The sequence below is a fragment of the Arvicola amphibius genome, chromosome 4, assembly GCF_903992535.2.
Source record: "Arvicola amphibius chromosome 4, mArvAmp1.2, whole genome shotgun sequence".
NCBI lineage: Eukaryota > Metazoa > Chordata > Mammalia > Rodentia > Cricetidae > Arvicola > Arvicola amphibius.
The window spans coordinates 24,464,118-24,481,753 of NC_052050.1; the positions used below are offsets into that span (position 1 = coordinate 24,464,118).

At 56.4% G+C, this 17,636-nt stretch overlaps 1 protein-coding gene across 4 annotated transcripts; it reads left to right on the forward strand.

Moving 5' to 3' along the window:
* The first annotated feature begins 399 nt into the window (after positions 1 to 399).
* Positions 400 to 15,701, forward strand: Tbkbp1 (TBK1 binding protein 1). 4 transcript variants are annotated; one of them, XM_038328262.1, is made up of 10 exons: positions 400 to 505; positions 2,241 to 2,494; positions 2,813 to 2,935; positions 3,177 to 3,281; positions 4,400 to 4,580; positions 5,227 to 5,402; positions 5,508 to 5,569; positions 13,463 to 13,581; positions 13,721 to 14,445; positions 15,284 to 15,701. In XM_038328262.1, the coding sequence occupies exons 2-10, from the start codon at positions 2,270 to 2,272 to the stop codon at positions 15,410 to 15,412; spliced, it is 1,845 nt and encodes a 614-aa protein (XP_038184190.1). In that variant the 5' UTR covers positions 400 to 505; positions 2,241 to 2,269; the 3' UTR covers positions 15,413 to 15,701. The 4 variants fall into 4 exon arrangements, with proteins under 4 accessions (XP_038184190.1, XP_038184191.1, XP_038184189.1 ...); XM_038328263.1 differs by lacking the exon at positions 400 to 505 and adding an exon at positions 779 to 910; XM_038328261.1 differs by lacking the exon at positions 400 to 505 and adding an exon at positions 945 to 1,869.
* Positions 15,702 to 17,636: the final 1,935 nt, after the last annotated feature.

The following is a 17,636-nucleotide window of genomic DNA, read 5'->3' on the forward strand; positions in this document are numbered from 1 at the left end:
CAAAGACCAATAAATTAAAAAACAAAAATATTTTCCCCAAATAAACAGCTCTACTTCTTCGCAAAATGTGCATCCCCAAGTCCAGCCCGCGGCGCCCCAGCACACAGTCCGCAGACACTGCGCCGGTCGGCGGGGAGGGGAGGCCGCGCGGCGGGGAACTGGTGGGCGCCAGGCGCGCTGCCAGCCTCCGCCCGGCCGCACCGCGGGGGCCGCCGCCCCTCGCCACGTGGTGGTGGCAGCCTCGGGGTCCCGGGCGCCGGCCCAGCTGGAGAGACCCGGAGCAGCCCGGGAGGAGGAGGCGGAGGAGACGGCGGCGGCGGAGGAGGAGCGGGGCGGGCGAGCGGGAGGGAGGGGGCCGGGAGGGGAGGGGGTGGGGAGAGACCCGGCGGCGGCGGCAGGGCGCGGAGCGGCGCGCGGTGCCAGGGGGTGGGGGCGCCGGGGCTGGTCAGGGGAGGGAGCCGGCGGAGGGGTGCGCTGCGACTGCGAGCAGAAGCCCGCGGCAGCCGTGAGTGCGGGCCGGGCCGGGGGAGGGGGAGGGGCGCGGCGGGCGCGGGGAGACCGGGGGCGCGGGAGGCCGGGGGCGCGGGGCGCAGGTGGGCGGGCGCTTCGCCCAGGAGTAGAGTAGGGAAGGGTCCTGCGCCGCTGCCCGTAGCCTACGGCCAGCCCGAGTGCCGCTGCTCAGAAGCCCGCCCAGGCCGCGGTGGGGGAGGGGGCTGCGCGGTCTCGGCCCCCGAGAGGGGAGGGGCGACAATTTCTGTCTGCCGATCCCGAGGGGGTTTCAAGAGCGGCTCTTTAAGGGACCGCGGGTGGGGCCTGGCCGGTACCGGCGCCCCCTCCCCAGTCGCCTGCGTGGGTTCTCCGAGCGCGGCCCCAGGATGCGGAGGAAGGCAGCTCGGGTCTCACGGCAGGGGTGTGTGGGGACACGGAGTCCTCGAGTGGGGGTGGCCCGAGATCGTGGGCAGGGGCCGAGGGAGGTGTGTGTTGAGCGCCGGCCTGCGGGGTAGGGGTAAGGGGTGGCGTGGGCAAGAGAGGGTTAAAGGTGGGGCCAGCCCTACAAACGCGCGCACACGCTCCTTACTCAGACCTGTCACACGCGTCCCTCCGGCACTTAGCCGAGGCTGGGGGAGGGGGCTGGGGCCTGCACGGTCGGAACTCGCGCCTTCGGGCCGAGCCCCCTGGCCAAGGCGCACACACGCTCCAGCGCGCGCACACACACCTCGGACATTCCCATAGTGCCTCACGTGACACTCGGCCCGAACGTGCCCACCCTGCCCACACGCTCACGCACGCGTGCTCACACGCGCACACACAACCTCCGGCCGCTTCCGAACTCCGCGCTGACCCCCGTCCTCCGCCCCGCAAAGGCGCTCATTGACGGCGGCACACCTACACTCATTCACAGACACACACTCCCCCCACATGCCAGCCACAGCCACACATTCATAAACAGGGCCGGGAGAAGTACACACGCACCCCCTCGCTGCCTACTCGTTTGGGAGCCCTGAGTCATTCCTGCCCCCTCGCAGGGCTCCCCATTTCCCTGAGTGCAGGCACAATGGGACAGGCTGGAGTCTCCCTTAGTGGTCCCCGTTCCCCATAGTCCCCCTTGCCCAGTTTGCTGCCTCTGACACTCAGCCAAGGACTTCCTGTAGGTCCCGGGTCAGGGGCCGGCTGCGCCTGGACGGTTGCCACGGCCCCGGTGCAGTTAAGGGAGGCACTTCCTTTTCCTGAACTCTGGGATCCTGCGGGAGGAAGTTGGGCGGGGGCCACAGAGGCCAGGCTGACTGGTAGGACTGGCCCTCCAGAAGCACTGGCTTTCCCTAGGATCGGCGACGGAGGCCTGGGATGGGGATCTCGGCGGCTGTCGAGGTATTTGGGAAAACGGAGGTCTGGGGGAGGAGACCAGGCAGGTTCTAGGCTGTGCCAGTGCTGGGACAGTAGGTCTCCCGACCACAGGTCTCTCTTGGTTCTGGAAAGAGCCCTTCCCTGTCACTGTGGCTTCCTTGACCCTGTTTATCAGTTGTCCCCCGACTCCACTCATGAGGTCCATCTGGTTCATCTCCTTCTTCTACGATCGGTGACAGCGGAGGATAGACTTAACCTTCTCAGGGAGAGAGTGTTGTGGGATCTGGTCACCCAGCTGAAACTCTACAGCCAATACAGGGTCCTCAGACCCGGATGGGGGAGTTGGGGACAAGCACCAAGTGGTCCTCTTCATGCTGCTCTTCTTGCTTTCTCAGGAGGCCCAGTGTGGGCTGAAGCCCTTACCATGGAGTCCATGTTTGAAGATGACATCAGCATCCTGACCCAAGAAGCTTTGGGGCCCAGTGAGGTGTGGCTGGATGGTCCTGGAGACTCCTCCCTCGGAGGCGACATGTGTTCTGCCTCCCACTTTGCGCTCATCACAGCCTATGGAGATATCAAAGAGCGCCTGGGGGGTCTGGAGCGGGAGAATGCCACCCTCCGCCGTCGCCTCAAAGTCTATGAGATCAAGGTCAGAACCTGGATGGGATGGGAAGCTGGATAGGAATGTTGCAAGGGTTGGGAGGGTGCCCGTGAGTTCCAAGACTACAAAGGAAGAAGTCGTCAGAACTGGAGGCTCATCCTTGAAGAAGTGGCTGCTCTGGTGTGTGAGCTTCACTGCACCTGTAGCTAATTGGGAGGCCAGGGATGGGGATGGCGCTCAGCTTTGAAGTGATAGGTCCCGTTGGAGAGGGCAAGAATAGAAGTCTCTGAAGCAGTAGGGTTGGGGTGGGGTGCAGAGTGGTCACTGGGTGGGGGCCAGCCTTCTCTGAGGACCGCCCTCCCACAGTACCCACTGATCACTGATTTTGGAGAGGAGCATGGCTTCCCCCTGTATGAAATCAAGGATGGCTCCCTGCTGGAGGTAGAGAAGGTCAGTCTGCAGCAGCGGCTCAACCAGTTCCAACATGAGGTAAGCCCCTGGCCTTAGCTCCCCAGCCAGCCCAACTTCTTAAGCTTCCTGCTTCCATCTGTTTTGGATGCCAATTGCCTTGCCCCGTCCCCATCATGGCCTTTGATTAGAGGCGGCCACTGCCTCCCCAGCTTCAGCTCTCCCTGCTCTATTGGGAATGGGGTTGGGGAGGTTCGTGGAGCCCCTCTGCTCCCTGTCAAGGACGGCCCTGACCCTTGTGCACCTCTCCCGGCCTACCCAGTTGCAGAAGAATAAGGAGCAGGAAGAACAGCTCGGGGAGATGATCCAGGCTTACGAGAAACTCTGTGTGGAGAAAAACGACTTGGAGACAGAGCTGGGGGAGATGGTGAGGCTCAGAGAGTGGGGGTGAGGTATTCATGTACCTCTGTGTGTGATTCTGTATGAGCATTCCAGCCCTATGATTGTGTGTGGCCCCGTGTGCCACACACACCCTGTTTGTGTGCATAGCACCTGTGTCCCTGTGTGTCTATCCGTGATTGCCTGCGTTGCCTTGTGAGGGAGACAGTGTCACCCAGGTCATGGGTGACTCTGTCCCCTTGGCTATGCAATGACCCTGAAGGATATGTGTATGTATATATATGTATATAGATAGATAGATATAGGTACATATTTATATATATACACATATGTATATATGTATAGTTATAGATGTATATATCTCACACTGCATCAAAGCTGTACCTGTAGTACTGTCCCTGAGAGAGGGTGCGGGTGACAGAAGAGGTACCCAGAACTCTAGAGATAGCTCTTGCCGTGAGTGTGATGAGAGTTAGCGTGTGGCCATTTGTTTGAGTGTGTGGGCAGGTGGCAGGATCAGGAGACATGGTCTCTAGAGTCAGCTCCTCATTGTGGCCTTGTTCCAGTTACTTAGCTTCCGTCCCTCCTCTGAAAAGCAGGGTCCATGGTAACCATCTCATTGAGCGACTGTGAGGGTGAAGGGACATTTGGGTAAGACCGTTTCCCTCTCGTAGTCAGAAACGTGTGTGAGGCTCGCTGCATGCCAGGCTCTGTTCTCACCCCTCTACGCACACTACTCATTTTAGCTCTCACAACAATCAGAAGAGGTAGGCGTGGCTCTGCTATCCCCATCTTATACAGGAGGCAGACGAAGCCCAGAAGTGGAAGCTACATTCCTGAGGGGGTGGGGTGGCTGGACCCAGCGCCGAATCTTTGTATAAATGCCCCTGTGTGATAATGATAGGGAAGAGAATTGGCTCTGACCTTGCCAGCCACAGTAGCCAGTGACATCTGCATTGCAGGTGCTGGGAAGGGAGCCCTCACACCTGTGGACACATGGAGTGTGAGTGTGGGACACGACACGTTAGCAACCTCTGCTCCAGTCTGGGCAGTGATAACTTCCCGGCCTTGGGGACTCTTGGGTCTGGGAGTCCATGGGGCTCCCTGGCCCTGTCCAGACCCTGAGCTCTCTGTCTTTCCCTGCAGCGGGCCCTGGTAGAGACTCACTTGCAGCAGATCTGTGCCTTGGAGCAACAGCTGCAGCAGCAGCAAGGCCTCCGGGATGCAGCCTTCCCCAGCCTGAGCCCCCCACCTGCTCCTGCCACACCCTGTCCTGACCTGGACCTACACTATCTGGCTTTGAGAGGGGGACCTGCCTTGGGTCATGGTAAGACTTCAGTGACCTCTGCCTTCCTGATCTCCAAATCTCCAGTCATAACTCCCTTTTCAATACCGCTGGGCACCTCCGACTTGCCTAAAGTCTCCATACAACTCTTTCACTTATTCATTATTTATTTATTTGAGATGGGGTCTTATTATATAGCCCTCTTTGGTCTGGAATTTACTATGTACACCAGGCAATATCCTTGAATTTGGAATGCTACGCCTTATTCTGCTTCCCTGGCGCTGGGATTGCAATCATGTGACACCACACCTGGCTCCTTTCCAATATCTTAAATTTGTTCAAAATTATTCCATTCTCCTTCCAACTGTTCTTTCACCTCAGCCACCCTTTGACAAATTCTCCCACTGACATACCTCTGCTATTCAGATCATAAAATTCTTGGGTATGCCAGCAGAGGGCGGCCCACTCAGAGTCTCCCGAGGATGCTCCAGACTTCTGGTTCTAGCCTGAGACACCTTCCAGAGGCCATCGAATCTCCATCTAGCCCATCCTAATTTTCCTTGCAATAGTATCTCTCATCCCTGGGTGTTTGACTGAGTTCCTACCCTATGTGTTTGGCTTTGTGTGGACCTGGGAGGCAGCGGAGGCAGCTAGAGCCTACCTCACTTGTCTTGTCTCCCGACGGCAGGCTGGCCTGTCCCTGCTAGCGTAAGTGTGAGCGAGCTGGAGCGAAGGCGGCTGGAAGAGGCCCTGGAGGCTGCGCAGGGGGAGGCTCGGGGGGCTCAGCTACGGGAAGAGCAACTCCAGGCGGAATGCGAGAGACTGCAGGGAGAGCTGAAGCAGCTGCAGGAGAGCCGGGCCCAGGTAACAGTGACTTTGGAGCTGCCCTTAGACGTACAGAGCACAGACCAGCAGAGAAGGGGTGAAGGAGAGGGGAGGCTGGGCTCTGACCTCTACTTTTCTCCTCAGGATCTGGCCTCCAACCAGTCGGAATGTGACATGGCTTGGGTAAAGAGAGTTGGGGATGATCAGTAAGTCACATCTGTAACCCTTGCCCTCTCAACCCCATATGCTTGGAGACTACCTCAGGTCTCCCATCGTTTGCTTCCCGTCTGTCCACATTATTTGAGTGACCTCCTTTCCTAGGTCTAGGGGTGTGATGTCTGGGTTGCTTACACTCTGCCCCTGTTTCAGGAAGCAGGGAGGGCTATGGAGCGGTCAGGTTCTCTTCTCGAGGCTTGGGCTGGGGATGCACTCAGTGGCTCTGCCACCCTGTTCTGTGTCCCCGGTGAGTTTTCTATACCAGAAACAAAACTTAGAGGGTGAGAGTACATCCACTCTCACTTGTGAGGAGGGAGAGTGCCTCTCTGGTTTAGGGTTCGGCCTGCCATGTCTGTTTATTTAAAGGGAAGAGTCCTTGAGGTAGGAAGAGAGTAGAGTCCCAGAGGAGCGGCCTAGAAAGTGGGAAGAAGCTGAGTGTGTGGGGAACATGACAGGGGTCTTGGGACGTGCTGGGCAGCAAGAGTGGTGAGCAGCAGCAGTGCAGCCTGGCATCGTTCACAGCTGCCTGGCACTTAGCCTCTCCCACTTCTGAGAAACAGTGCTTAAACCTCCTTTTGCTTAATTCCTCTCTGGTGAGATGAGGCTAATGGTACAAGGTACAAGCTTCATCCATTCCTTACCAGAGAAGACTGAGGCCCGAGCGGGGCAGGAATTAACCTTCCCTCGGTGGCATATCCACTTCCCAGGATTCCAGGGGTCCTCCCTCTCAACAGGTTTCCTCCTCATTCTTCCCGTTTCTGGCCAGCGAGAGGTACCCCTTGCTTCCTTCCCCACCCTGGGGTGAAGGCCTGGGTGGAGCTGTGACAGCCAAAAGGGTGAGAACCTAGTTTGTGGGACTGATGAGGGGGAGACCCCTCCCTCAGCTAGGCTTCTGTGGGGGATGGGAGGGAGCTTTACGGGAAGGGTCCACCCTAGCTTGTGGCTGGGGCTCTGGGACCATGGTAGTCCATGTATTTAAACCTGGAAAGAACACATACCCACGTAGAGTAGATCCTTGCTGAGCCCCGACGGTCTCCTTAGGGGTCAGTAAGTCCAACCCCTTCTTATAGTGAAAATTCTTGCACTTAGTGGAGACTTGGGCAGGGCTGGATCCCAGAACTCTTCCTGGGCTGGGGAAAGGCTGTGCATTCTTGACTTACCCTCCGGACCCTGGGTTCCCCTCCTGGGCTCAGCAGTCAGTCATTGCTGCAGGATGTGAGAGGAAGGTGAGGTAAAGATGGGAAGGGGCAAAGAGAGTGGCGGACCCTTCAGGGCTAGGACCGCAGTACCGAGTGACGGATAAGCCGCCTCGGAAGGGTTTGGGAGGCTGCACCATCCATATTGCTGTTCTGGCCAAACCAACCCTTCCCTGCCGACCCAAGAGAACGGGCTGAGGAGATTCTCCCAAGGTGCCGTGGGCTCCTCCTAGACCTGTCTGCGGCTTCCACAGGCCTCCTGGATTTCTGTAGCCCAACAGGCCCGACCTGCTCTTTCCTCTCTGTTAGCATAAATGCTCTGGACAGCCCCAGTGTGGCAGGATAAATTCTCAGAGGAAGTCCTCACTCCCCTGGTAGTTTTATTTTCTTATAAACTCAGCCTTTTTGGTAATAGGCAATTCCCTGGGGCTTCCTCCCATCCCCCCACCTCAGGATGGCTCAGTCACCTCTTTCAGCTCCCAGGATCAGCAATCACCTCCTCTATCTACTTCTGCTGACTACGTATCAAGTGGGAATTTTATTTATTTATTGTTTGTTTGTTTTTCCGAGACAGGGTCTCTCTGTTTAGCTTTGACTATCCTGGAACTTGCTCTGTAGATCAGGCTGACTTTGAACGCACAGAGATTCACCTGCCTCTGCCTCCCAAGTGCTGGGATTAAAGGCGTGCACCACCACTACCCAGTCAAGTGGGAATTTTATTGATGGGCTTTCCCAGGGAATGAAATGCTGGCTCTAAACTATCTGGGAGAAGAGGGCAGTTCCTGAACCCAGCCTGCATCTAGGAATTAATCTTCTCATCTTGAAAGGTGCCTTCAGTCTCAGGGGCAGCCAGACTGATCTCAGGAACCCTCCACTAAAACATCTCCCCTACAGCAGTCTTGCCTGTCTGAACCCATCCTGGTGCTCTCTGTGCCTAGGAGCCGGCCTTGGAGGCCGCAGACCCTTGTTCTCAGCTCCTGGCCCACAGACTCTGACCACCATGCTTCACAGCCAGGGGACTGACGCCAGGCCACCAGGCCTCAGGGACCAGGCTGCCATTCCCCAGGTCTGACCTGTGGGTGGGATCTTATGAGGATGTTCGGGGAGGTAAGGACCCAGGAAGGTCCTTGTCAAGGTGAGCTGTGCAGGAACCCTATAGTCCCCTCCCCGGCCTGTGGATTCCTGGGCGGGACTGTTTGAAAGTATGGCCAGTGCTGGGGGCCAGAGAAATCTTACAGTCACTGCTTGAGGGAGAGAGGGCACCAAGCAGAGAGCTGCTCTGGAAGGTAGATGGGGTCTTATTGGTGAGGGGGCCCAGCGAAAAGAGGGGGAAACCATAAATTATAGGTCTTTCTTTTTTCCTAGTGTGGGGGGCTCAGGGTTGCAACCTGGGACCTTTTCCGCCCACCCCTCCCACCCCTTCTCTCCACCCACAAGCCTCTGCGTGGGCTGTGGTTAGTGGTGGGGAAGTGTGAACTCAGAAGAGAGAGGATGGAAACTCTGCACAGAGGTCAAGGGCAGTGTGGGGTGGGTCAGGACGGAAGTCGGAGACCCCCGTGTACCCTGAACCTAGCCTCCTGCCCCCAGAACCAGCAGGCCCAGGGCCTCCTCCTTCAGGCTTCTCACCCTCCCTACTTCCTTTGTTTTAAGTCTCCTTCAGCCGATACCCAGAACACAGAGAATTAACCCCTGAGCACTAGCAGCTGTGGGGCACCCTGAGGGTGGGCAAGGAGGGTCTACAGGCTGAAGGGACCGGGTTTCAAAGGCATTTCCAGCCTTGTGCCTGCCAGCTGGGCCCAGAACCGGAGCTGCTCTTGTCCTTCTCCCCGAAGAAGCCAAGCGCGGCCTCCCCTCTCATCACCAAGTGGTTTTTATTGTTCTTTTTCTGAGTTTTGGTTTGGTTTTTGGTTTTTAAGACAGAGCGCATAGCCCAGGCTGCCTTGAACTTGCTATGTAGCCGAGGATGACCCCTTTTCTCCTCCTGTCTCCCATGTGCAAACATTACAGCATGTACTACTAACTTTTGTTTTTGTTTCGTTTGTTTGTTTGTTTGTTTGTTTTTCAAGACAGGGTTTCTCTGTAGCATTGGAGTCTGTCCTGGAACTTGCTGTGTAGACCAGGCTGGCCTCAGACTCACAGAGATCCGCCTGCCTCTGCCTCCCGAGTGCTGGGATTAAAGGTGTAAACCACCACCGCCCAACCTCAACTTTTTGTTTGTTTGTTTGTTTTGTTTTTCCAAGATAGGGTAACTCTGTGTATCCCTGACTGTCCTGGAACTCGCTCTGTAGACCAGGCTGTTCTAGAACTCCCAGAGGTCCACCTGTCTCTGCTTCCTGAGTGCTAAATAGCCCTAGTTCACCTTCCTGGCTCTTCTTCCCAAGTGCTAGAATTATAGGCATGAGCCACCACATCCAACACACTAAACAAATCTTAAGCCAGTATCTTTAAACAAACAAACAAACAAACAAACAAAAAGCCCAAACCCCAAAATGGGCTTTCTCATGCCCACATCACTCTCATAGACATGAGGCATTCAGAAAGAGTTCGGGAACCAGGGAAGGATGGTCCAGACAGGTCCTAGCAGGCAGGGTGAAGAGGCTCACAGTTGCCTGCTCAGGTGGTTCTGCAGGTAGGAGGCCTTTTATAAGAAGGTGACCATGTGATTAGTTGACGAAATTGCATCACTTTTGAAAGTGAAAGGGCACACTATTAATTATGCAACTAGTGTGAGCAGGGACAGACCAGGGCAAACAGGGGTCCCTGGTTCCTGTCCAACTGTGGCTTGCTCAGTCCCGCTGTGTCTAGGGAAGCTTCTGGACTCATAGCCATCTGCTTCTGCCTGGTGGAGGCTGCCATAAGAGCTCAGGTCTGGGGACCACAAGTCATAGCTGGTCGAGGAGCATGAAGGGCTCAAGGCTCCGGAAAGGAAGTGGTGGAGCACTGGCTTGTTGCAAAGCAACTTCCTCCTCCGCCAGCCCGCAACCTCAAGTCCGTTCCACGGCCTGGTGCCTGTGGTCCCCTCCCTGAGGGTCTGGCAGGCGGGAAGACTGATGCTGGGTGTGCCTGTGGGTGGGTGGAAAGTTTGGCCCCTAAATTCCCCTGCTGGGTAGGGTGCCTGGGGCAGCTAGGGGCAACCAGGGTAAGGATAGAAGGGCTGGGAATGCTGGGTTTCTGGTTTTCTTCCGGGTCTGCATCAGATGAGGGTTCTGACCACAGGACAGCTATCATCCTATTGCCTCCTCTGCCAGGACCTGACTTTACCGCTATCCCTAGTCCTGACCCCCAAATGTGTCCATACTCATGGCCACAGAAGAACTGCCAGCCATGTATCTAGCTGGACCCTGATCCCCGCTTTCATCCTGACTTGAAGCCAGTCCTGAGTCCTGACTTCTCCCTACACTGTGGGGCCTGGTGGGGTGGAGGTGGTCTGTGTGGCTCCCAGACTCCTTTGAGGCAGAAAGAAGCTTTAGAGAGGATGCTCAGGTCTTTGACTTTCCTGGATTGCAGTTGCTTTATTAATGACAGTGGAGACAACTCCTTCCAGGAGGGACTTTGAGATCCCTGGATTACTAGTGGGAAGGATGAATGAAAGGTTAAGTCGGGGAAGAGTAGCCCTCTCTCCTGCCAGATCCACCGTTTGTACTCCAGCTTCTCAAAGATGCCAACCGAGTGGGCTGAGGTGCTGAGAGCAAGTGTTTGAGTCACTGCTCTGTGCCGCCGCCGCTCCACGGCCTCCTACCAGCTCTCAGCCACTCCGAGACCTTCCACTCCCTTGTAGTCCTTCACTCTCATCTCTCTTCCAGGGCAGGAGTGCTTCTCTGAACGCCTGGGCGCCTCTTCCTCCTCCTCCTCGTTCTCTTCTGCTTTCCCACTGTGTTTCCTCCCACTTCCCTGAGGTTTGGGAGGTGTTTGTGTAACGCTTAATATCTGGGTCTTTGGAATCTTGGAGGTTGGTGCTCTTTTTCCCAGCTTTAGGACATGGCCATGTGACTTTACCTCTGTGGACCCATCTTCTTCCCTGTGACGCAGATAGGTGGGCATAGGGTAGTCGTAAAGACAAATGAAGTTCCTCGTCCATGATCAGCACTCGCATAGACCCAGGGAAGCGTGTGCTGTGGCTCATAAGACCTGTTCTTCCTCAAGTCATGATGGTGGAAAAATCTCTCAGGTGTGGCCAGGAAGTCAAGAAGCAGGGTATGTGTTTAGATGCACCTGGGAGGCTCTGGGTTGTGTTGTCAAGTTGAGATTTTTTTTTCCACTGAATTGGCAGTGTTTTCAATGAGTCATTCTGGTGCTCAGCATATTCAGCCACTAGTGTGTGAGGAGAGAGATACCCAGAGAAAAGGCATGTCCCACAGGACTGTGAGGTGTCAGGAAGAGGTCAGAGTTCCTCACTCTGTCCTGGGTCTTTGTGAGGGTGGCCTGAGGCTTTTGGAGAACTGTGTCAGCCTGGAGAGAGGCTGTGCACACTGTGGTAGGGACTTCTTCCTTCCATTTCTTGAAGCTCCATGTTTTTCACCTCAAGGAGAGTGCCAGGCACTGGGCTGTGGAAACTAGGGTGACTCCTGACACTAAGGGAGCCAGCAGGGGAGAAAGGGGGCTGGGGAACTGAATGTGACAGGTGAGATCTCCCAGGCAGAGTGTGAAAGAGACGACCTGTATCTGTCACCTGAGATACAGCAGGGAAGGTGGATGGGGAGAGCAACCATGCTCTGTGGACAGAGGTAACACTCAATCCCTGCCCTGTCCAGAGTTACCCCTGGCTTCCAGAGTGGACAGCACGATCCTGTCCCTCAGGAGCCCTCAGCCTGACTAGGAACACACAGCTCCTGCTCTCAGATGGCTTTCAGTCTAAAATCTAAAGCTTCCATGGAGAGCCCCGAGTTTGGTGTGGGATATGTGGACAGGCTCAGAGGAAGATGCCATTTTTTCCCACAGACTTGTGGGATGGAGGTGGTGGAGCAGAGGGTGATTTCACAGACATAAGGCCTGAGATATGGTGGTTGGTGGCCATGGCCCAAGTCAGGGCTCCCTGGACTACTCCTGTCTTGGAAGATGGGCAGTGAGGCCCGATTTTCACTAAGAAGTGGGCTTAGCTCCCAGAAGCCTTATTGCAGTTGGATTAAAAGTAGCGTTACACCGTGACCCTAGGTCGGTAAGAGTGCCAGCCCCTGAACCAGAGTGGGGCGCACAGTCATTACCTGTTGTCTGAAGCCCCAGCCTGGATGCCTCTGCTCTCCTGATAGGCTCCCTGCCTCGCATATCCCCAGCCACCGTCCTTTATTGTCACTCTGGGTGCGTCCCCTCCCCCTGGGAGGAGACTGACCCTCAACAGCACCTGTTATACTGCCCTACATCCCCAGCTGCTGAAGTTCCAGGGTTCCTTCTGAACTGTAGAGCTGGGAGAGCCAAGGAAAGCCAAACCCTAACCTTCAGAGAGCGTCAGACTCATCCAAGCCCGGAAGCACAGATGCAGGCAGGTCTGAAAGCCATGGCAGAGATCAGTTGCTCCTGGGGCAGGGTAGCAGCTCACAGGAAGAAAGAGGGGCAGCGCTGGAGAGATTGATGACTTTCATTGTGTGTGTTTGGGGTGACCCAGAGGGAAAAAAGGGTCCTTTGCTAAACGTAGGCGTGAGTGTGCCTCAGCTGCATGAGAGCGAGTGTTGAAGAGGCCTAATTTGCAGGACATGAACAGGAAAGAACTGGATGGAGCCATTTCTGAACCTGTACTGAGTAACAAGCCCTGAACAAAGAGCTGGGAAGAGAAATACAATGAATGATACAGTTCTTAATAAAAGCCCACAGCAAGGCAGCCTTTGAGAAATGCTGAGTCTGGGTGGCACACCCTGCAGGTGGTCAGTGCCCAGCAGCTGCTTATACGGATATGAATGGGAAGGGCAGGACAGATGTGTTTAGAGAGGTACTGAGAGGTAGGAGGCTCCGAGCACACAGGCAGCCTTTAGGCAGGGACAAGAGCAGTGGGCCGCAATGGGGCCAGCTTGGAGGGGAGCAAATCAACCTTTCCCTTCCAGGAGTGGCATGCTTCCCAAGCAATGGCTTCCTTCGTCACTGCCTGTGCAGAAGTGCTCCCTCGTGTTTTCAAGGTTGAGGATGTTTCCTATGAGCCTCCCTTCCCCCAGCACGCAGATCGTTTGTTTATAGTGCTAGATCTTGGGTATTACAATTTTGGGATTGTGGCCAGTATTGAACCCAGAACCGCATGCTTGCTAGGCAAGTGTTCTACCATAGAGTTACATTGTGCTTTTTGTCTTGTGGGGGGACCTCACCAGGCTCGCCCTGAACCTGGTCTGTGTCCCAGGCAGTCAGGCTTCAGCTTCTGCGTCAGCTTCCGTATGCACGCCTGGAACACGTGCGCTGTAAACTCAGTATGTGGCTTTCTTAGGAATCAGCCCCCCAAGTGGGATTCAGGGACCCCCCTTGGAATCTCTCTATTCCACATCCTTGCCCTAGGCGGGGAACCTCTGCTCCAGTGTGGGGGACAATCTCTGGAAGCAGAGGGAGGCTCCCCAGAAGAGGTGGCTGTTGAGGTGGACCTTACAGGCAGAGAGGATTCCTGCAGCTGGGGTAGGTGCGAAAGATGCAAGGCAGAGCGGGTTCTTTTCTACTATGGCTGGGGCAGAAGAACCACATCCCTTTTCTTTCCCACCCCTTGCCCTCTGACCTCAGGGTGAACTTGGCGCTGGCCTACACAGAACTCACGGAGGAGCTGGGTCGGCTTCGGGAGTTGAGTTCCCTGCAGGGGAGGATTTTGAGGACTTTGCTGCAGGAGCAGGCCCGGAATGCAGGTGAGACTACCAGAGACTGACAGGCCCCCACTGTGGGGAGCAGGAGTGCTGGGCCCAGAAGCCACCTCCCACTCCCTGGGTGAGCAATGTCCACGCGAGCCACTTGACTTGCCTCTCCACCCGGCTTTCTCTTTCCCAGGCCAAAGGCACTCGCCACTATTGCAGCGCCACTCCCCGGCCCCCGCGTGCCCCTCGCCCTCCCCACCTACCCGACCGCAGCCCTGTGCCCCGTGCCAGTCCCCCGCCGCACAGCGCCGCTCGCCAGTGCCCCCGTGCCCTTCGCCCCAGCAGCGCCGCTCGCCCGCCTCGCCCTCCTGCTCGTCGCCCGTCCCACAGCGCCGCTCGCCGGTGCCGCCATCGTGCCAGTCACCCAGCCCTCAGCGCCGCTCGCCGGTGCCACCTAGCTGTCCGGCCCCACAGCCCCGGCCTCCGCCGCCGCCTGGGGAGAGGACGCTGGCCGAGCGCGCCTACGCCAAGCCGCCTAGCCACCACGCCAAGGCTGGCTTCCAGGGCCGCCGCAGCTACTCGGAGCTGGCAGAGGGCGCAGCCTATGCCAGTGCCTCCCCCGTCTGGCTGCAGGCCGAGGCTGCCACGCTCCCCAAGCCCCGCGCCTATGGCGGCGAGCTCTACGGCCCCGGTCCCGGCCGGCCACTCAGCCCTCGCCGCGCCTTCGAGGGCATCCGCCTGCGCTTTGAGAAGCAGCCATCAGAGGAAGAGGAGTGGGCCATGCCGGCCAGCCCACCCAGCCCCGAAGCGGGCACCATCCGCTGCGCCTCATTCTGTGCGGGTTTCCCCATCCCGGAGTCACCTGCAGCCACAGCCTATGCCCACGCTGAGCACGCACAGTCCTGGCCATCCATCAATGTGAGTTGTGTACTGCTTCCCTTAACCTGGGTACCGTGAGGTGCCAGGAGAGAGCCTGCTCTCCCTCTGAAGTCCCACCCTGTTCCTTTTTCTCACACATGGTAGGCAGGGGCGACCCCGCAAACACACCCTAGCTTAGTATAGACCTTCCTCTTCCTCTCCCTCGGCTTCCAGTTGGTAGGAACAAGCTCCCGCTCCCACCCCCACCTGCACTATTAGAAGTATGGTCCTCAAAGTCCTAGCTTTGATTTCGACTCCACTGCGTAGTGTCTTAAGGACCTCATTCAAATTCTATCAGCTTCCTCATCAGCAAAATGAGGGCGATGCCACTATTACCTTAGTGAGTTTTTAGGAGGCAATGATCCTAAAGCAGTTCTCAGATGTGTGGCTCAAGCGTACTATTATGTTGCTGCCAACGGACAGGGATACTAAAAGGGGCAGAACGTGGCCTCACACGGACAGGCCTGTCTGTCAGGTTCCATACTCCAAGCCTCAGATCCTGGACTCTTTTCTGTCTGTCCTGCATGATAACCCGTTCCAGTGGTCTGTCATTTCACAGAAATGATGAGTTTCCTGAGCGTGCAGTTGTCCAGTGCTTTAAGTTAGCTGTGTCTTAGTCACTCTGGAGGCATGTCAGAGTCCTGGCTTCCCTCATTACTGGTGTGCCCCAGCTAACTGAACAGTGACTCTCATATACCAGTGCCCTGGGCAAAGAAGGAGGTGTTGGGAATGCTGAGGATAGTGCTGGAGAAAGGCTAGCCCGCCCTAGTGTGGATCCCAGGAAGGAGCAGGCTGGGGTATTGAGGCAGCTCTAAGTGCTTTCATTCTCTCCCTGCAGCTACTGATGGAGACGGTGGGCTCTGACATCCGCAGCTGCCCCCTCTGCCAGCTGGGTTTCCCTGTCGGGTACCCGGATGACGCCCTCATCAAACACATCGACTCCCACCTGGAGAACAGCAAGATCTAGAGGGCCCCTACCCGACCGGCTGTTTCTCCGCTCTCCTATCTCCCCCAAACACTCACTTTGAATGCTGCATGAATCTCGTGGGGGGCCCTGCCCCTTGCGGTCCCCAGATACCTCCACTAGCTACCGAGTCAATGTGTGTGCCGTCTTCCCTGGTCCAGGCACCACTCAGCTCTGGCTCTTTCCAGGAGGTTGACCAAGGCTCTCTCCATCTTCCTGGTTTCCTCTGGGAATGGGGTCTGGTCTGGAATGGGGAGGACATACCTTCCACCTCTCTCTCTCTCTCTCTCTCTCTCTCTCTCTCTCCTTTTCTGGTTTTCAACAAGGTTGGATCCAAGCGGAAGTCTAGTGCTGGGGGAGGGAGCAGAGGAAGGGTCAAGAGCTCTGGGAGCCCCTTCCCAAATGTCCATCTTCCCTGGGCAATGTTCTTCCAGGGAGGACCTCTTGAGAGGGTCTCAGAGCCTGCCCTGCACACTGATGCCAGCCCTCTGTCTCATACCCGACCAGCCTTGGACTCGTGGTATTGGGGAAGAAGGCATCTTGTTTCTCGTTACTCTCTGCAGGCTAGCTCTGTTCTCCCCCTCTGCCCACCCTAGGGAACAGGGAATGTGGCAGAGGTGTGGGAGGACCCTGCAGGCCTTGGATGATCTAGCCCAAAGGGGCTGCCTTGAGGCTGGGACTCCTGGGCCATTACCCTCTCCATCCAGGGGACGGCCGGTCTGCCAGCCTCACAGGCTTGGCCCTTCCAGAGTCCCTGGCACTAAGGAGCAGATCATCAAGGCCAATGCCTCCATGCTCCCCCACTGTAGCTCCTGACACCATAGGTGCCCCGGAGCCCAGGTGTGACTCCCTCCGCCTGTGTTTGCTGGGTGGGTGTCATCAGCCCCTCCCTCCCAGGCCAGAACCCGAGAATGGGCCCAGGGTGCTGTGGAGATCAACTTTAAAAGAGCTAATCCCCTTTCCACACCCACCCACCCATCCCTAAATTCCCTCTGTGAAATCTACCTCAGAGCCGTCCCCTCAGAAAGACAGGGGAGCGGGAGGCTGGGGCCCCAGGCTGAGGTGGGAGCCTCCTGAGGGAGCCTGCTGCCCACTATGAATCCACCCCTCACTTTGAGCCTCCCTGGGGCCTTGGCCAGCTAATGGCAGTGAAAACTACTGTCCATCGCTTGTGCCATTCTGATCCAAATCTTCCGGGCCCTCTCCCCACACCCCTCCTTCCTCTGTGCAGGGGCGAGGGGTATGTCAGCAGGGAAGGGGCCAAGGACTCCAGAGATGCATCATTGTACCCTGAGTGTTCCCCAGGGAGGGGACATGGGGAAGGGGGCCTGTAGAGGGGAGAGAGAGCCCTGTGCTCTCTGAACAAGTTGAAAGTCCAAATAAAACTTACCTGTTCCATCTGCTCTCAGCCCGTGCTTCCGTGGGTCGGGAGGGACCTTGAACCTCACTTGGGAGGTCTTAGAAACTGTCTTGGGAACCATAGGCACTGCGGAGCTAGCACTAGCAAGTGTGAGTGGCCCACATTCTGTGATTTTGGTGATGATACTGGCTGCTGGTTACACGTGGCTTATGTCTTCATTTAGAACAGGTTTGAAGCAGTCACCTACCCCTGTAGGTACAGGGGCTCTTGAATATTTCCCATCAGCACGCCTGGCCTGCAGAAGTTCTGGGGGCGTTTTCATTGATTAATAGCTCTTATTTTTTTTTGATAGCTTTCTCAGATAGTTCAGAATGCCAGGAACCAGACTGGGACAACATAAAGAAGGAAATTTATATTCCATGTCCTCGTGGGTCTAAGACTAGGATGGAGCTAGGCTTCAGGCGCAACTGTTCCCTCAAAGACCTCAGACTTGGGAGGGCAGAGCTGGGTCATGAACTCATGACTTTTGCCACAGCCTTGGCTGTGCTCTCTGAGAAAGAAAGAAAATAACAAGTCTGAGTTATTTATTCATTGACTTTGTCTTTCATTCCCAAGAGACCTCTTTTAAGCCGCCTGGTCACTTAAAAGCAGCACAGGGAAGGACTGGGGGTGTGGCTTAGTGGTAGGACTCTTGTCCAGCCCGCACAACAGCACTGGTTTGAATCCCTGGTACTGGAAAGAAAATACGGAAGCAGGACGTGGTGGTGCACGCTTTTAATCCCAACAGTCAGGAGGCAGAGACAGGCAGATGGCTGAGTTTGAGGCCAGCCTGGTCTACAGAGTGAGCTCCAGGACAGTGAGGACTAC